The sequence below is a fragment of the Oxyura jamaicensis genome, chromosome Z (assembly GCF_011077185.1).
Source record: "Oxyura jamaicensis isolate SHBP4307 breed ruddy duck chromosome Z, BPBGC_Ojam_1.0, whole genome shotgun sequence".
NCBI classification, from domain to species: Eukaryota; Metazoa; Chordata; class Aves; order Anseriformes; family Anatidae; genus Oxyura; species Oxyura jamaicensis.
In genome coordinates, this window is record NC_048926.1 from 76,719,248 (window position 1) to 76,739,440 (window position 20,193).

Here is a 20,193-nt window from a genome sequence, read left to right on the forward strand (position 1 = left end):
AATTAAAAATTAAAATTTTTTTATTTGGCTTTTTTGCTTTTTTAAAATTTTTTTTTTTTTTTTTTTTTTAAAAAAAAATGATTATGTGTCTTTTTTTTTTTTTTTTTTTTTTTTTGGTCTTATTTTTAATTTCTAGCAAAATCCTTTGGAGAGCCATGGGAATTGTTCAAGTGCCAAACATTAAAGTCAGTCATATAATTTTCAGCTCTTTCAATGAACAATGGAAATACTAATATTGAACATAGGAAACTGCACAGCCATATGCAAGCAAGAGTTCATAACACAATATTTTCATTCTTCATCCTTGATACATCCACACACACAGATGGTTCAGCATAGTAGTTCTTACAGCAGGAGAACAATAATAATAATAAAATAAATGATAAAACTTGTCTTTTTTTTTTCAACAGCTGCTTCCTACACAGATGGATCAGACTGTGCCACTGTGTGACAAAATTCTAAATGATAAGTTTTGTCTCATTAAATAATGAGATTTCATTTCAAGATTTCATTTATCTTCATTATCTACCTCACATAAATGTCCTGGTACCTCTGTAACGAATCTGCAATCCCCCCTTTAAAGCTCTAAGCATAGTTGTGTTGATCCTAAAACATCACAATCGCTGAAATTGTCTTATAATTTCCTCTGCCTACCTAAATGGGCATAAAAACTGGGAAGAAGAACAGAGAACAAATGATATGCTCAGCTGCAGGTTTCTTGTGTTTTTCCTCTGACCTTCTGTACTGTTGCCTTTCATCTGCATCATCTAACAGGTCAGAGTTGCAGATTTATTTTACAATAATAATTCTCTATAGATGTAATAATACAGTTAACACCCTGTCTTAAGAGCTTGATCTTGATGCAATTTCTTGAAGAAAAATTGTGAAAATGATAGTTTGGGAACAGCGCAGTGTTGTAAGTCACTTAGCATTTCAAGGCTGCATCAAAGAACACATGTTCAAAGCTTTCAGAAAAGGGCTGATGACTGTGCAGAAAGCCATGGATATTTCTCTCAGTAATAACCATTCTCTCACAATTAGAAAGATGGGGTCGTACCAACAGATGGCAAGCAGGCTTATTCACCAAGTATACTACTTGACAAACTGACAAACATGAAGGTAAGAACTTGCAATCACTGAAATTAATTAATAGTGGTAAAGCTATTTATAAGACCACACTAACAAACAAGGTGTGTTCAGCTTTTCTAATCACTATTTTTCCATTTAAATATGTTTTCCTTAATACAGTCTTACTATGCCAAATACTTGCTAAGATAGCATTTTGAGCATTACCACAAAGAAGACAAAGACTGAACAAAATGAACTTGGACAATGGTCACACTTCTGGAAAGCTGCCTAAACCAGCATATTGAATTCTGGAAATATGAAAAGTGAAGTGTTAAAAATGCAGATTTTCTCCACTTAAGTTCTGAAAATGGAAGGAAAGAATACAGTTTACCTACTACAACATGACCTCCAGTGAAGACAACTTCTGTACCGCTTTGTGTAACAACAGAAATGAACATGTATTTTTATGTAAGTGTGAAAGAGAACCCAAGAAAGAACAACACAAAATAATAAAATGACACTGAGGTCCTAGATAACAGTTTTTTTGTTGTTGTTGTTTGAATGCATAAACTTGAAGAAAACTGAAAATATTTATACAGTATTTATTGCATGGAATAATTCAGTAGTAAATCATAAAGACTGAGCAAAACATATCTAGAGATACCAGATTCAGTTTTACTCTTATCCAAGAAAAATTTCTGTTGAAGTAAATTGAAGTTCAAATGATGAGTGTGCAATATGAAATCTGTTTAAGCATGAGACATTCAAGAAATACTATACTCCAAACACTGGTAGCTTTTAAAAAACAAAACAACAACAACAACAAAAACCACAAAAGTAGGAGTGGAAGAGGCCAGATTAATCATCGTGTCCAGTTCCCTTTCTGCTACTGAAGAGCTTCCTACAATTCCTCAAACTATTCTCCAATTTGATTTAATGCTTCTCTGTTACAAAAGGACTATAACAGCTTATATAAACATAATACACTCCTCCACATTCTCATTTCCAAACCACATAAGACCTCTTACATATTGCTTTCGAAAGAGCAGTCTGTTACTGAACATCTAAAAGGAAAACTTTTTTTTTTTTTTTTTTTTTGTTAAACGTGTTTGCATGCAGTGTTAGCAAAACTCATTGCTAATATTTTCTGTAGTAGGAAAGGTAGTGCATTCAGGAATATAAGCAGTTATTCTCACTCTGAAAAAGCATATTATACTTTTAAGAGGGAATGTGTAAAGTTGACGTTACAACTCTATTATTGAATTGAAAGAGTTCCTTTTTAATTCAGTATTCATTACTAATTCAAATATAAAAAGGAATGTGCAAAATATTTTTCATACACTATCTTTCTGAAGCAGAACACAAACAAATTAAATTCCTTCAGCAGTCAAACAGCAACGCCTATATTTTTGGAGCATTAATTTCTTTCCATGGTAAACTAATACTATTGATCCTTAAGAAAGACAGTAATCAAGGGAGGAGATACTTGCCCTCCTATAAAAAATGCCTATAATGTCTATTGACAGTTGAAGTGACTTCTGTAACATGAAGCACACTTTTTATTTTTTTTTAAATACCAATCATTGCACAGTTCAGTCAGTCTACAGGTCATAGGAAACCCACCCCTCTGTTCAATATCCTATAAAATCCAAAAGCAATCGGGAAGATCTCCTTTCCTCCCACTATGACATCTTATAAAAGAAACTTAGACATCAAAGTAGGACACTTAATAAAAGCCTCAGCTCAACATCCAGCTCTGGTTAAAACAGGAAGAAATGAAAAGAAACGTCCAACAAAATGCTGCATAAAGAATATAGAAAGCGGTATAAGGACCTTCTACCAAATAAATGTACAGCTTTGTCTTCGGTACAGGTCACTGTCCCAGTAAAATATACCGCACAACAAAGACAGTTTTGAGAGTCACTGAGAAACCATTAAAAGTCTTGGAAAAACTCTCGTGAAAAAGAAACAATTTAAACTGTTTGTACAAGAAAGAATGAGATGGAAACATGACAAATGTATGCAAAATACTATGTGGCATACAGAAAGCACTAAGAAGCTTCTTTTCTTCTGGTCATATAATGCACAAAGAAAGAGACAGTTTAAGATCCTGAAAAACATCAAAATTGAAATTGAAAAGGGATTTTTTTTTCAATATACTATATAATTAGACTATGAACTCAATGCTTCAGGCAATTGTTGAGGTGAGATATTTAACAAGAATAAGAAAATATATTACAAGTTTGTACAATAAGAAGAATAAGCAGTGCTGTATAGCCAAAGATAACAAGAATTAAACAAAATTGGAAGGGATATTATACTTCCTACCTGAGATTTTAAGCCAATCTCTATCTATTACTGAACAACCTAAAATCCTTAAGGGGACAAATTATGCCCTCTTTTCATGGTGGGTGTATTCTGAGACTTTCTGTGAAGTGTTGGCTTATTTCCTTCCAAGTACTAGGTGACTAAATAGACTACCCAAACAAAAATATTTATTTGGATTTAAACCAAAACAAAAACCCCAAGTTCCAACAGCCCGCAAATTATTGTCACTCTTGTTCAGTCTCACCACACATTTATTACAAAGATGCATCATCAAATCTTCCTCTGTTCTCAGTTGACAACATCATCAATTTGTTCCTCAATTAACATCATTTGCTTTTCCGGGCAGTATCACACAGAATTTTTCCTGGAATTCTATAACTGTGACAAACATCTACTTCATTGCTGCTCCTACACCTCGTGGTTATGCCTTTATTATGTTCTACATTTTGCCCCGTTATGGTTTCCATTTTAGGAATAATGTTTGATTGACTTTTCTTCTGATTGTATTTATTGGCTATTGGCTTTTTTTCTTCTTTACTGGTTATCTCTTATAGACATCTTTCAAACTACTTGTTTTCTTTTACATTTTAATTAAGCAAAATTCTAGAAGGTTACCAAATGAGTAACAGTCTGTCTGCCCTTTTTCATTTCTTATCTAAGCAATTAATTAGACCTGGGAATAGTTTTCAGAATTCAGGTAAATAATGCTTATATGAATCTGTTCCCTAGGACATCTACAAGTAACTTGCTATTACTATTCTTTATAGCTTATTATTACTACTTTGTATAATTTAATATTAATATAATTATTAAAACTATACAAATAGCTAATTGCAACAACAACTAAAACAACCAACACAAAGTAAAAAGAAACACCTGGGTTACATTTAGAACTCCCTAAGCCTAAACATACATTGCAGGAGAAGCCATAGTGAGTGTTAATCTCCAGAAGCATGGGGTGAACATCTGGTTCGGTGTATCTGCATCTACCAAGTACATTAAATTTGTCCACATGGCTCAGGGGCCTGCTGGCTTAGAATAAACTGCATCTGTGTGAGATGCACTTCGTTTTAGCCTCCAAAGCAATATGACTGCATACAAACCTCCTGTGGAGAATGGTTTCTGGACTGTTCTACCACCAAATTGCAGCTGGAAATAGTTTAGCAGGAGTGCTTGCTCATTTTACAAAATCCATGCCGCATCTTCCTCACAGATATTAGTTCCTAGAAGATGTAATAGTTCCTGGATTTGAATTTGCTACTGAAGCTTTAGTTTATGCATCATCTCAACTAGGTCAGAAATTCATGGAGGCTGGCTGTTCCAGATCCAGTCCTGCCCTACTTGTAATAATAAGCCACTACCCTAATTGTAGTTCAGATGATACCTCAGCATACTATTAAAATGTGAGCTGATGCTCTGCCACATGGCCTCCCATTCATGCAGTTTTTCAATATGGCAGCTCAAAATGCCACAGACCTTCCATGCTGTGGAGGTAGAAAGCAGAGAATGCTGGAAAAAGAACTAGGAAGACATTGCTTACATTGTCAAAATGTAATTGTTTAATAAGCCTTAATCCTCTTGGAGTGCAAGGCATTTAGTTATGTCTGGCAGTGTCAATGATGCTAAGAATATAAAATCACTTCCAAACCAAAACCTTAAATCTGAACTCTTTCTTGTTTCCAGTTTGATTTTTTTCTGGTTGGATCTTTCCGTCATTTAAGTTAGTGGAGTGCCAGCCAGAAACCCACACTTTGACATATATTGTTGATAATGCCTGAGTTTCATATTTTTTTCAGCAGGCAATCTTTATCTGATAATCACAATAATGCATATCATCTATATCTCCCAGTTTATGGATTTTCGTTTTCTTTTGTGGAAAATCCATCCATCTCATGCCTCCAAGGGTATTTCCGCGGATTTTGACTTGTTCTGCAGAACTGTACTTTTAGCCGGATTTAGTGGGTGAGAATATAATCCCTCTATATGTAGATAAAGGCATTAATTATCTGAACAGCAGCTATTTGTCCAGCATCTTCATCTGTCATGCTGAAGACTGATTAGTGAAATTGACAATGATTTAACAATGGATGCTGGATCATGAATAGCAGTACTTCTTCAGGCCTTTTTCAATAAAAAATTGCAAAGATCAATCACGATTGACTTTCTTGAAATCCATGGTTTAAAAAAGGGAATTATAATGCATCAAATGATTACATGCTTCTTTCTAACGAATGAGAAGGCCATGTACAAAAAAAGATGAACAGAACTAGAACAGAACAGAACAGAACAGAATAGAATAGAATAGAATAGAATAGAATAGAATAGAATAGAATAGAATAGAATAGAATAGAATAATTAAGTTGCAAGGGACCTACAGAGATCATCAAATCCAACTGCTTGGCCACTTCAGGACTAATCAAAAGTTAAAGTGTATTTACACAACGTGGCATTTTCACACTGATGGCTAGCTAAACTTCACCACACCACTATCTCACTCCCCTTCCTAAAAGGACCTGGAAGAGAAAATACGAAAGAGGGCTTAAGGGCTGAGATATGGACAGGGAGATCACTCACCAATTACTATTGCAGGTAAAGCAGACTCAGCATAAGGGATATTATTGCAATGTATTGCATATTGCTAACAGACTAGAGCAGTAAGAACTAAAAGCAAACGTCATCCACCCTTTCCTACCTTTGGGAAGGAATGTGGATTTCCTTCCCGAACTGAGCCTGCGGGGTCTGCCCACAGGCAGCAGCTCTTCAGGAACTGCTCCCACACAGCTCCATACCACGGGGTCCATCCATCCCCCGGCAGCAAACTGCTCCAGCACGGGTCCCCCACGGGTGGCAGCTCCCCCCAGGCCCCCTGCTCCTGCGTGTGCTCCCCTCCACGGGCTGCAGCTCCAGCCCGGGGCCTGCTCCTGCGTGGGCTCTCCATGGGCCGCAGCCTCCTCCAGGCCACATCCACCTGCTCCACCGGGGACTCCTCCACAGGCTGCAGCGTGGAGATCTGCTCCATGTGGGACCCATGGGCTGCAGGGGGACAGCCTGCTCCACCAGGGGCCTCTCCACAGGCCGCAGGGGAACTGCTGCTGCCTGCCTGGAGCACCTCCTGCTGCACTCACCTCAGGGGCTGCAGGACTGGTGTTCACTCCTCTCTCTCTCCCAGATGTTGTTCCCCATCATTTTTTCCCCCCCTTTCTTAAATCTGCTCTCTCAGAGGCCCAAGCAGCATCACTCATGGCCCAGCTCAGTCCAGCGGCGGGTCCCTTGTGGAGCAGCTTGAGCTGGCTCCTTTCTGATATAGGGCAGCTGCTGGGCTCTGCTCACAGAGGCCACCCCTGAAGCCCCCCCACTACTAAAGCCTTGCCACATAAACCCAGTTAAAATGATCCTGAAGATAAAAATGATTTGTTGTTCTTACAAACGACCATCACACCAACAGAGTACACCCTCCTATTGCTGGGTGCAAGTTTATGAAATTTTCAGGAAGTTAAGTGTTCTAAGTTATTCTCTGGAAGAGCTGTTTCATCAGTGTACAAAGACCGTAGGTAGAATTGCCTTAAGCTAGTTTTTGCAAACTTGTCTCTCCTTGTCACTAGATACTGTCAACAACAGGTTTGAAAGACAAATTGCCATGCATAAGCATCTTCATGGACATCACCACAAAAGTCTCCCCAGGTTTCTACCTGAGGTAGTCTTTCCTACCCAGACATAGGTGATTTTATGAGCCCTGAAATGGGAAACTTCCATTAGCAGACTTACTTTCACATTTTTTGCCACTGCAGAGTTAGAATCTTTTCAGACTACCAATGCCATTTAGTACCAGTTTTGAAATAAATCTAGGATATGCAATGAATGAAGTTGTTAATAATGTATTTTATAATTTACATATTAATTATTTACATGGGTAAAGGTTGAGGGATCTCAGAAATATTGACAGGATGTTTGTTGATAAGAATGACAAAATGACAGGCTTGGGAACATATCTTAATTGCAAAATCAATCACCTGCCTTAATTGATTTAGCAGCAGAATATTATATGTGAAAGAAGTTAAAAAAAAAAAATCTGGAAATCTTAACAGTTTATATGAAGATACGTAGATACATGTCTCGCAGTCAAGTTATTTTAATTTACCTTTTCATGATGGAATTATTTTGACACTTCTTACTTGGTTTACAGTGAATTCAGAATTGAATTGCTAAACTTTATGAAACAGAGGAACTTGTATAAAAGAAACTTTGTGAATTAAACTAAAGAGATATCATATTAAAGAGTTATGTAGGATTCATCAATGGAAGTCTGATTCTTCCTGATTATTGATATGTTCTCTACGGCTTCTCATAGCTGATATATTTAGGGACCTCTTGAACACCAATATATTTTATATGGTTTATTATCACATTGTAAATCAAATTATCTGAAAAAGACAATTTAATTATCTCCCAAAGAGTATCTTTTCACATAAATGTATCTTATTTGAAATATCTTTAGCTGCTGTTTTGGATTCTACTCTCCCCACAGGGAATTTGAATCACCCATGTGAGAACTCTCCTTTATTATGAAGTTGGTATAAGTGCACTTCGGTGATTATCAGGAGGATCACAGTAGCTAATTGTTAGAAACCTGAATATTTTTGAAAGGATATAGGGACCTGTACTGGGTCAGGCTGGGATGTTAACTTTCCCTGCAGCAGCCCATACAGTGCTGCACTCTGCACTTGTAGCTAGAACAGCAGTGGGATCACACCGGTGTTGTGTCTGCTGCTGAGCAGTGCTGACACAGCATCAGGACTCTCTCTAACCCTCCTAGGGGGTGGGCAAAAAAGTGAGAAAGAAACATCAGCAGGGCAGCTGACCTAAACCACCCAAAGGCATATTCCATACCATATGATGTCACACTCAGCAATAAAAGGTGGAAAAAGGAAGAAGAGGGGAGGGGTGGGCTCTTGTTGCGAAAACGTCTGTCCTCCTCCCGAACACCGGCTACGTGCGTTGAGGCCCTGCTTCAAGGACGTGGTCAAGCATTGCTCATTTGTGGGAAGTAGAGAGTAATTTCTTTCCTCTGCACTTCCACATAGCCTTTACTTGTTTTGTTTTGTTATTCCCTTTCCCCCTCCCTCTTCCCCTTTCCCTTTTTTCCCTTTAGTTGAATTGTTTAATTAATAATAATATTTCCTTAATTATATATATATATATATATATATATATTCTCTTTAATTAATTTATCCTTATCTCAACCCATGAGTTGTTCTTTCCTTTACTTCTTCCCCTCCTCATCTGAGGGGGAGTGAGAGAGCGGTTGTGGTGTTCAGCTGCCTAGCACAGTAAAACCACCACAGGACCCAGTAAACAGCTACCATTAATCCAGTAATGTACTATTGCATCTTTTTTTTTCACCAAGTATGTAACATAGCATGATCCTTTCCAGACAGCACATGTTAAGCATGCATTTTCCTTGCTGAAAATTCGTGGTGTTATTTACTTCATTGCATCCTAACAAAAGGTAGTGCCTTTGACATCTAATGATAGGAGAAGTATTGTGTATCGTTTGTGGACTACATGTCTGGTCTTATGAAGGAGTGTGCATGAGAACATAATGATGATGTTTCTTCATGCTGCTGGGCATCAATGGCACACAGAAGCTGTCTGGCTCTACCTTTTATAAGAGCAGTCATAAGTACAAAGATACAACTTCCCATCTTGCCACTTTCCAAAGACTTTTGTTCCACTTCTCAGATGACAGACTCATGTAAAATGCATGCAAATGCCAAAAGTAGGGAACCACAAGGTACTGCACTCACAATTTAGCCTATGTTCAACCTTCAAGCTGGTGTAACCTCTGAGTTACAGTCAGACATAAACTTGTCTGCTCTGCTAGTCTCAAGAGTCCTCAGATCCTGGCTATACAGTTTCAAGGCAGGCAATGATTATCCTTTGCCTTCATTATTACACTACAAACTCAATCCCCTACCTTGAATGACTGCTCTAAAGATATGACTATAAAAACAAATTCACTATGATTTCGACTGGTATTCAGTTCCACTACATGCCCAGAATCAGGGCTAGATGGAAAAGTTTCCAAAGGAGTGGATAATATCCAACATTTTCTTATATTCTCGGTGGATGAGGTAGGCATAATTTAACAAGATTAAGCTAGTGGGACTAAGTTTGACTTCATGCATCTGAGTCTGGACATTCCTATCGTACCTACATAATAAAATAAGAGGGAGTGTGGCCAAAGATAATGGAATTGAATATCCGTACTCTGGTCTTTGGACACACTTTCCTTTGGGGATATAATGAACATAAGCTGTTACTTTGACTGGACTATACTGGTTCCTTGATACTTCAAACTATACACAAGTATCTAAATGGAGCACTTAATGTAGACTGGATTCAGTGCTTATTCACTCTGATTTGGATGAGTGCATTTGTGTTCTAACTGCAAATGAAACTAGATTCTTGAATATTTCAGTTTTAACCTTCTAACTGCATAACAGTTGGCTTCCAAATGCATCAATAACATGATTTTTGGAGGATTATTATGTGCTTTACTGCACAAAATAAAACACAAACTTGGCATCTAAGCTTCTCCATAGGCAAGCACTTGTTTTAAATGAGTTTTACATATGGGGGAAAAAAAAAAAAAAAAACAAACAAAAAAAACACAACAAAACAAACAACAAAATACAAAAAAAAAAAAAAAACTTCAATGGATAATGCAGATTATAAAATAGAACATGACCTGACTTGCAAATAAACGTGTAACCCATTAATTGTTTTTGATCATTCAGAACTTCTGATGACATTTATTGGAGAAACATGGAAACATGGTCCTGTAATTTCCAGTTTAAGCACAATAAAATGAAATAGATATTTTAAAAATCTGTATTAGTGAGGTGTAGATCTTACTACATGTTCCCCCAATGAGTCATTATTAAAAACTGAAGTTTGTGTTTTTTTTTTTTGTTTTTTTTTACATTGCTACTTATTATTTATATAATGACACTCTTCAACAGATATCAACCTTCTGTTCCCAATCTTATCTTAAACTAGGACAAACTCTTCAAATAAATCTGAGGAATAGACAGGTGTCCAGATATTGTATTTAAAACATGATTAAATGTAAATACTGTTTAAGTCTTGAACTTCTGCCCTTGGATTTAGGTATCATAATTCAAAGCACTTCTTCATAATTTTAATGCACAGAGAACTAGAAGACATATTTATATACAAATTTATTTTCAATTTCTTTCAAACCCTTCCACTTTTGTCTATCATTAACCAAAAGAAAACCATGAAAACAATTCTTACAGAAAAAGAGATCCCTACTATTTGCAATACTACCTTCCATTAATTTAATGGTAAATTCAGTTACCTTACCATGTCTTCAAGATGCATAGCAAATTTGATGCTGTTGTGTCCAATAAGTTGGAAGTGAAGTAATTTTCTGAAGGTAGTAAAACTATTCAATGATATTAGCTTGTTCACAAAACAAAGGCCAAAGATTTAAAAAAATCAGATCTGATGTTAATCCTCAAAATTGCATACTAATAAAAAGTCTTCTGTCCACAAATACAATGAAATTATAACGTGAAACTTACTGTGCTGGCAGTGAATCCCATTAAACCCCTCTGGACATTTACAAACGTATCCTATGAATGTGTCACCTCGGTATGCTTCACTAATTTCACACATCCCACCATTATGGCATGGATTAGGAAGGCAGGGTCCTAAGAGATGGGGAAAAAAAAGAAGAGAAGTATATATACATATATAATAAAAAACCATCACAATTTGATGCTCATTAAAGAAATAAAATCCCCTGTGTAGACCTTCATATTCCACTAACCCACTAAAATATACCCTTCACTTAGTTCAGATAACTTGCCAGCACAGATTTTTATGAACAAGAAAAAATATGAAGCATGTCACTACTCATTAATCACAACATTATTTTTTAATGTAACAGAAGACAGCAGACAGAGAAGGTAAATCTTTCTCTGCTATTAAAGATAACAGGGATTCTAACTTTTATACCACTGTGGCAATATGTATTAATCAAATGTGCCTATCACGTATAGAGTGACATGTACAATATCCCTGAGTAATCACTGCATGTCAAGTTAGTAGTATGAGATCTTTGCTATGGCATTGTGTGACTATATGAATATGTAACTACCTGGGTCAGCAGTAAGGCTACTAAACCAACTGTTCTTTCCATTGAGAACCTTTTTAGCAAATCCACTTTAAACTGCTTTGTTCTTCTGAGTAAATTTATATTTTTTTTCCAACTAACTGTGTGATAGGTTACACAACATCTCATCAGTGAGATCTGATTTGTTATGTTTGCAATGACTATATATGCCTTTAGGTCTACAAATTATTTTGTTAAAAGCATGTGTTACATGTGTTCCATATTATTATCTTACTAATGTTATCTGTAACATACCTGCTACCGGAAACAAACAAACAAACAAAAACCCTTAGCATTTTGATGATTTTGTTTACCAATCTCACTTTAAAGAACTTGCAATCGTTGGTTGGAAAGCTTCCTATGCAAGTTTGTATGTGAAAAGATTTCTGAAGTCAGCATAAAGTATATTGTTTGTGACCTTTGCTATGTATCCAGAAAGGTGTTAATCTTCATTTATTGAAATGCAATGTCATAATTATTTATCCACTTAAAATAAACAATAATAATAATAAACAGAAAATAACTTTTTCCACAGCATAATTTACTGACAATCAGCACTGGGAGTTGAATGATATGAACTTAAAAAAGCCATAAGTTTAATGTTTGTCAGGCTCTGACTATTAGTTTATGTTTTAAATAACAAGCCCAAGGTTTGACAGAGATTCACAGCAACAGCATTCATTCAGCATGTCACATCAGTGAACACTACACTCTATGAGATAGTATTAATTTGCAGAAGATAAAAATTAACAGAATGACAAGTATGTCAGAACACATTCCACAATTATAATAGCCTGTGTAGTTACAGCAATCTGAGAAACTATCCATGTACATATTTCTGTTATAACTCATGTCTTTAGCCTAACCCAGGACACAATCCTGCAGAAATTACACTTATACGCATGATTAAACATGGGATATGTCTCACTGAACCCAATCAATTAAACACATGAATCTATATAAGTCTAATTTAAGTGCACTTAGTAGTAACAAAAGGCAAAAATCAAAGGCAAAAAAGACAAAAAGGAAGAGAAACTCCTCCTTGCCTTGTTTGTCTTTTCCCATTCATATTTTCCATTACACTTTAAATGTAGTGGTACTCTACATATTTAATTCCACATGACAGGAATTAATTGAGAGGTCAAAGAAGATTCATGGCTTTCTATTCTTACAAATTCTGTTCATGTTATTTCTACTCTGTAAGGAGGAAAAAAAACTTTTACTTTTTGTCTCCCAGTGAATATGGACTATGGACTATGTGTTTTTTCAGGCCTCGATCACAGTGCTGTAATTTGGGGAGTACCTGCAGGTAGCCCCATATGTTAATTACTTCTGTTCATATGGATCTTTAATCTTCCTAGAACAATAAATCTTTTAACAATTATTTTCTCATTTTGCTTGCTGCTATCTCCATATGGCTTGTTAAGCACATGTTCAGCATTCAGCATACCTTTTTTAAAAATATTTTTTTTTAGGTTTTGTTTTTTCTCAGATCAGTCCAAAGGTTTAAAAGATCATTTGAGCAGCACAGCAATAAATAGACTGGTGCAGGTCAGTATTTCTAACTGATCTTAATCTACTACGATGCTTTAAGACTGACCTCCCCAACCCCTACCCAAAGCAATATGCCTATTTTTTTGAGTAATTATGGTTGCCACTTGTTTATAGAAATATAATAGTAATATTTGTAATCTAAATGTTGAGGGCTTTTTTTTTGTTGTTCATAGAAACTGGTAGTTCAAAATTATTTTGAGAGCAATGAAACATACTAATTAAATGCACTGAAAGCAGTAAACAATAATCATCTAATTTTCACTAGTTAACATTCATTTCCTAAAAAGGACATTGGTTTGACTTATCTGCATTCTAAAAGAATGAATGAGTGCAACTTAACAAAGCCTGCAACATCATACCTCTTTCTCCTCATTCTCCACAGGACCATAGTCTGATATTCCAGATCCTCATGGCATTAGGGCATTTAAACTCTATGAGCCTTCAGGCATACATTTTTTTTTTTTTTTTTTTTTTTTTAACCTGAGTCTACAGAGTCCCTGATGCAAATTATGAAAGTTTGAGTGTTTTGAACAATCTGGGTCCTAGTCCAGCAAAAATTCCATCTTAAAAACTAAAAATGGTACATACAGATCAAGGCACTGCTGCTACATGATGAGAAATCACATCTAACTTCCTTGGGCTTTTAAATAACAATATATTGAATGCTGGATAATTAATTCCCTGACAATCTGATTAATATTCTCACTTACTCAGATCTATAGTGGTGAGTTTGAAAGCATCCTTTTTTGCACCCTTGTCAACTGATTTTTTAAAAGAACAGTGGGCTTCAGGGATTTATTTTTATTATTATTTTTTTTAATCAATAACACTGTAATACTTCTGCAGGTAATCTTTAAGTAGCTTCCAACACAAGGAGAACAACATTTGACCAATATTAATGAGCAGTGGAATTCAATGGTATGCTTTCCAGGCATTTTTATCCTTGCTCATGTAAAGTAATGTCAACAAGATTAATTGTGCACTAAAAGTAATAGATCTATTCACTTTGCTGCTCTTTTGAGTCCTTTGTGCAATTCCAGTGGTATTAGCCAAAATAATAATTACAAGTATACTCCAAAATACATCATTCTGTTTTTCAATTGAAATCCCATGCTGTTTTTGAAAAAATATTGGAAGTTAACTTAAAGCATAGCAGGTGTTAAATTTTTTAGATGCTCTGACTAAATCTGAGATTTTATAGATGAGGAATCAAACAAATGTATCCTCAGTAGAGATGCAAAGAGGCTGAAGGCAGAACTATGTCATCTGTTTTCTTCTTTGACAAGTACAGTCAATTAAAACTTCATAAAAACAGTCCTGTGTAATGCAATACTGTAGCAATAATTACATATTTGAAAGAGACCATTAGTTTGTCTAGAGCAAGAGAATCTAGGAAAGCAAAGAAAGTATCATTTCATCAAAATGTGATTTTTGACAGCGATAATAAATACAAAGAGTGAATAAGCCTATGTATGAAAATTGTTGCCTCATTCTGTCTTTTATGGTACTCAAATTCTTTTGAAATAATTCAAAGAACCATTCAAATATATTTCTACAATTTTTGCCTGACTGTTTGGAGGAAACATATTTTTTTAAAATATCCAGTCATCCAGTCTTATTTTCAGCTGCCTTTTTTTTTTTTTTTTCCCTTGCACAGCCACCCAGTTTTGAGAAGAAACAAAACAAAGCAAAACCCAAACAAACATAACCCTAGAGACATTAACATTTGTAAAGTGCATTTAAATTTATGTATTTGAACATCATTACTGTGTTGGGTCTGTCTGGGATGGAGTCACCTTTCCCTGCAGCAGCCCACACGGAAGCTAAGCAGGGTCGGGCCCGGTTAGTATCTTGGATGGGAGACCTCCTGGGAATACCGGGTGCTGTAGGCTTTTTTCTGATGTCACACTGAGCAATAAAAGGGGGGCTCTCATGGGGGAGGGTCTCTTCTGAACAACCGGTACGCGTTTTGAGGCCCTGCTTCCCGGGACGTGGCCGAACATCGCTCGTTGATGGGAAGTAGAGAATAACTTTTTTTTCTTTCTCTCTGTGCTTCCGCGCGGCCTTGTTGTTTCTTTTGTTTCTCTTTCTCCCCATTCCCCTTTCCTTAATTAAATCATTCTCATCTCAAACCTCGAGCTCTTTGTGTTGTCTTTTCTCCCCCTTCCTCTTTGAGGAGGGGAGGAGTGAGAGAGCGGTTGTGGTGGAGCTCGGCTGCCCACTCGAGTAAAACCATCACAATTACCTAAATTACTGATTGTTCTCATTTCAGTTACTTGGTAAGTGAATTAATTTTAGTACATACTGGCTGTATTTGCATGAGCAAGCTACACAGTGCAATGGAAAAGGACTTGAAGATCAAGACAGTTGATACTAAGGACCATACAATGTCTCTCCTGAGAAGCAGGAGGCAAACTTTGGGCTAACTCTAGCCTCTGTAAAAGCTTTTTGTCTGCTTTGGTTTGTACATACAAGATACAACATTAATTACTGTCCCTTCTAAGTGTCCAAGAAGTATTAACGCTTAAGGGGAAAAAAAAAGAGATTCTGATTCCCGTGCACGGGTGATGAAGCTGTGCAACCCTCTCACTCTTCATCCAGCTGAAGACAGCAAGGGCCATATGTGAGTTCATTTGCAACCCCAGTGCAAATTGCATTGGGAAAAAGCACAGAGCTTGTCTGAAGGGGCAAGCTGTACATATATGTTCAAGGTCACAACATGCAAACACAAGATCTCATTGAATGCATTGAAATGCACTGTCAAGAAGTCTACAAATGCTTTGCCAGATCTTTTTCTGATAAATGTCTACGTAGGACTTAAAAATGTGACAATGGCCAACTTCGAAGCACAGTGGCTAACAGTGGTATTGTATAGCATGAGCTTCGCAAAATATAAGAAACTAGAAAATAGTTGAAGTACCATCCATAATAGGAAGAAAATAATAATAATAATAATAATAATAATAATGACTCTTTCCCATACTGCTCCTCAATTCAGTGATACTCAGCTGTAAAATAAACAATTTATTGCACTTCCAACAAATATTACAAGTCTTTGTTGCCAAATACAAATTCTCCTGCTGCGCTGGGAAAGATACTCAAAAGTATCAGGCAGTTGTAAGTGATGTACTTAAACAAGAACTCTACATTAGTCAGGTCTTTCTCCAAGACTGATTACCTGTACTCAAACGCATGCTTGCTGCTGTGCTAAAACAGGAAGACAATCAAATATCACCCATCATTTCTTGCTAAGACAAGATTAGATGACAAACATGAAAACCAGAATAAAACGAATAATAATAAAGAAACATACTCCAATGAAGTCACACATGCCAAATTATCACATTTACAAATGTTAACTCTTCTGATGATACCTATCAATTCATCTCCTCTTCTCACAGAAGTAATACAATTTCAATGAAAAATACTAAATTTTATATTGAACATGATATGCATCGAGATGAAGACACTTAGCTACAAAGCTAATTGCTTCATTTATTTTGTGGCATATTGCTGAAGAAGGAAGCACTAGCAAATAAAGTTACTCTGATGATATGGTAAGCTCCAAAAACCATCAAAACATATACAGAACCACTGACTTTGAATCACAGAATATCCTGAGATAGAAGGACCCACAAAGATCACTGGGTCCAACCTCTTGCTCCACACAGAACCCAAAATTGAACCCTATGTCTGAGAGCATTGCCAAAACGCTTCTTGAACTCCAGCAGGCTCTGTGTTGTGATCACTTCCCTGGGGAACTTCTTCCAGTGCCTGACCACCCTGCCAGTGAAGAAACTTTTCTTGACTCCTAGCCAGACTCTCCCCTGTCCCAGTTCCATGATGCTCCCTTGAGTTTTGTCACTGTCCCCAGAGAGCAGAGCTCAGCACCAGCCTCTCTACTTCCCTCATGAGGGAGCTGCAGGCCGTCATGGGGCCTCCCCTCAGCCTGCTCTGCTCTGGGCTGAACAAACCCAGGGACCTCAGCTGCTCCTCATACACATTGCCCTCCAGACCCTTCACCACTTTGAAGCCCTCCTTTGGACACTTTCTAATAGTTTTATGTCCTCAATATTGCACACAGGACTTGAGGTGATGCTGAAAGAGAGCAGAGCAGAGCACAGCAATCCCTTCCCTCAATCAGCTAGTGATGCCGTGCTGGAGGCACCCCAGGATGCGGGAGACACCTCCTGGCTGCCAGGGCCCACGGTTGACTCGCGTTCAACTTGCCATTGACCAAAACCCCCATATCCCTTTCTGCAGGGCTTTTGTCCAACCTCTCGTTCCCCAGACTGTCCATACAGCCAGAGTTGCCCCTTGCCAGGTGTGGAATCTGGCACTTGCTTTTGCTAAGCCTCATATTGTTGGGGATTGCCCAGCCTTCTACTTTGTCAAGATCTCTCTGCAAGGCCTCCCTGCCCTTAATGGAGGCAGCTGCTCCTCCCAGTTTAGTATCATCCACAAACTTATTTAGTGTACCTTCAAGTTGGCATCCCAGTCCTTTATAATAACATTAAGGAGATCTGGCCCTAAAATGGAATTATGAGGATCCTCACTGGCCACCAGCCTGATGCAGACCCATTTACAATTATCCTTGGAGACTGACTCATCAGCCACTTGTTCACCCATCATATTATGCATTTATATACCTGTGTGCTGGACATTTTCTCCAGAAGAATACTGTGAGAGACAGTATCAAAGCTTTGCTGCAATAAAATAAAATAAAATAATAATAATAATAAAAGTATTTCAGCTGTCTTTCCTTAGCCAACTAGGTGGGTGACCTCTTCATAAAGCGAAATCAAATTTGTTAACGACTGTCTTGTCCTTCAGGTGTTTTTCAAGAACTCCTAGAATAAATGAATAATAATCTAGAATAATTCTGTGACAATTTTCTCTATATTTTTAGCCAGCACTGAAGTGAGTCTGACAGGCCTGTAATTGCCAGGATCTTCTCTCTTGTCCCTCTTGAACATTGAACATTGGAACAATGTCTGAACATTGGAAACAATGTTTGCCAGTTTTCAATCAATGTCTCTGTTTTGTCTATGTACCTATTTTGCTGTTAACATATTTTAAAAAAAAAAAGTTGTTTTTTTTTTTTTTTCTTGTTTGTTTGTTTGTTTGTCTGCCCCCCACAGTACTGGCCAGACTCCAATTGAGCTTTGGCTGCACAAATTTTCCCCCTACAATGAAGAATACCATCTCTGTAGTCCGCTCATGTTGTCTGACCTCTCTTTCAGTGGACATACACTTTTTCTTTTTTTTTTTTTTTTTCCGTCTAACTTTGAAGTTATCACCAAACAAATAAAAGGCATCAAATGATACCTTTGAATTTCATTGTAAAAGATAAATACTCTCTAGCTGCTTGTTCATATAACGGATGTTTCTTAAGTCCCTCTTGGCTCTACTGGAATGTGAAACACATCTTTTTTCCCCCCTCTGCTAAACTGAAATCTTCATCGGCAATCTCTCATAGTTTTAACATCAGTAGTTTGAAGTCTTCTTGTCTTCTTTTTTTTACACTTTGTTTTCACAATGGAAAAAAAAAAAAAAAAAAAAAGAGAGAGCTCTTATATTTTGAAACAAATATATGTAAAAGAAAGCAGTGGCATATATGATTTCTTTCACCTTTATGGAAGAGTTAATCTCCTTGCTCAAGTAGGGAAGCTCAAGTAGGGAACAAGCTTCCCATGATGAAAAAGTTACGGATTATCACACTGAGTTGAACTCAGTATCCAGGTAATCCAATATCCTAACCCTGCTGCTCATCAGTTCCTGCAACTTGAGAAGAAAGTTGAAGAATCCTGAACTGGGAATAATAACAAAAAATCTGTACTAGATATCATAAATATTTGAGAGGAGTTTAATCTCTGAATATCTATGTTTCCAATTCTCTTCTAATATACATTTTCTCTATACATTTTAAAAGACCACACATACACTCACAAATGACAGACCACCTCTTTTTCAGAAATATATTGACTTTTTTCTTTCCTCATCATCTTTTTCAGAACTCAATTAAATGGATTTTTGAAAGGTGTGCCCCTTGAAATGTGGGATCATAGATTTCTAAGTTTGGCAGATACAAATCCAAAATATAAAACAACCCTGTTTGAAAAAGACTGTCTTCCACAGAGACACAGAAACGAGCATTCAATAACAGCAGGAATGTCTTTACAGGTTCCGATAGAGAACTGAACAAAAAGGGCAGGAATATAACAAATGCTTTTCAGGGTCTCTGATCTTCCTCACATTTACTACATCACCTATTAATTTAGTATGATTGTGCAAGGCTTACCTGACACAGAGGCTGATTTTGAACGCCCCCAGCTGTGTGTCTGTGTGGGAGTTGTGATACATTAGACCAAAACCATTTTAACAACTTGACAGAAATGATCCTGCACCTGCTGAGTTCTGGGGATAGCTAAATCATAGCAAAATACATACTCCTGACTTAATCTACAAGCTCAAGCACAGAAGTATGACATGTCCAATTCAGCAATTGCAGTGTAGAAATTTAGGTCTCATTAGTACATGTAATTCAAGCCCATGGCTAAATTGAATTGTAATTCAAACCTTTATGGCTAAAACTAATCTGCTGTTCAAGTACATTGTAGATTATTCCTTCACTTAGAAGAAACTACCACTTCCCAATAACACTCTTGACATAGCTGGATCCAAAGAACAACATATTTGCTCCCTATTTGAAACTACAACCATATCTCAACTGCTTGCTTTGCAGTACACAGGTTTGAGGATTTTCAAGGACAGAGTTCCCAGGTTCCACAGACCTTCTTTTAGTAGTGGCTGTAATCACAGAAGTGTCTTCTTCTAGTCAACACTCTCGTACTGCAACTTAAATAAGATGCATCTTCAGTAATGAAAGAATATATTGTATTGCTTTTTTTGTTTGTTTGTTTTCCCTTAAAAGCTAGTCTTGGATTAAAATTTACATAAACATCTAAACAATGTAGGGCTCAGTTTTCATTGCACTGGCTCACTGTGATGTGTCTGCAAAAAAAAAAAAAAAAAAAAAAAAA

The 20,193-nt window shown here is 36.8% G+C and overlaps 1 protein-coding gene across 2 annotated transcripts in view; it reads right to left on the bottom strand.

The window, feature by feature from the left end:
- Nucleotides 1-20,193, bottom strand: part of EDIL3 (EGF like repeats and discoidin domains 3) — a 267,133-nt gene that overhangs the window by 116,699 nt on the left and 130,241 nt on the right. For both annotated transcript variants that reach the window (XM_035310845.1, XM_035310844.1), the window contains one exon: nucleotides 11,004-11,132. In XM_035310845.1, the coding sequence (XP_035166736.1) occupies nucleotides 11,004-11,132 (129 nt within the window). The remainder of the gene's footprint in view (nucleotides 1-11,003; nucleotides 11,133-20,193) is intronic.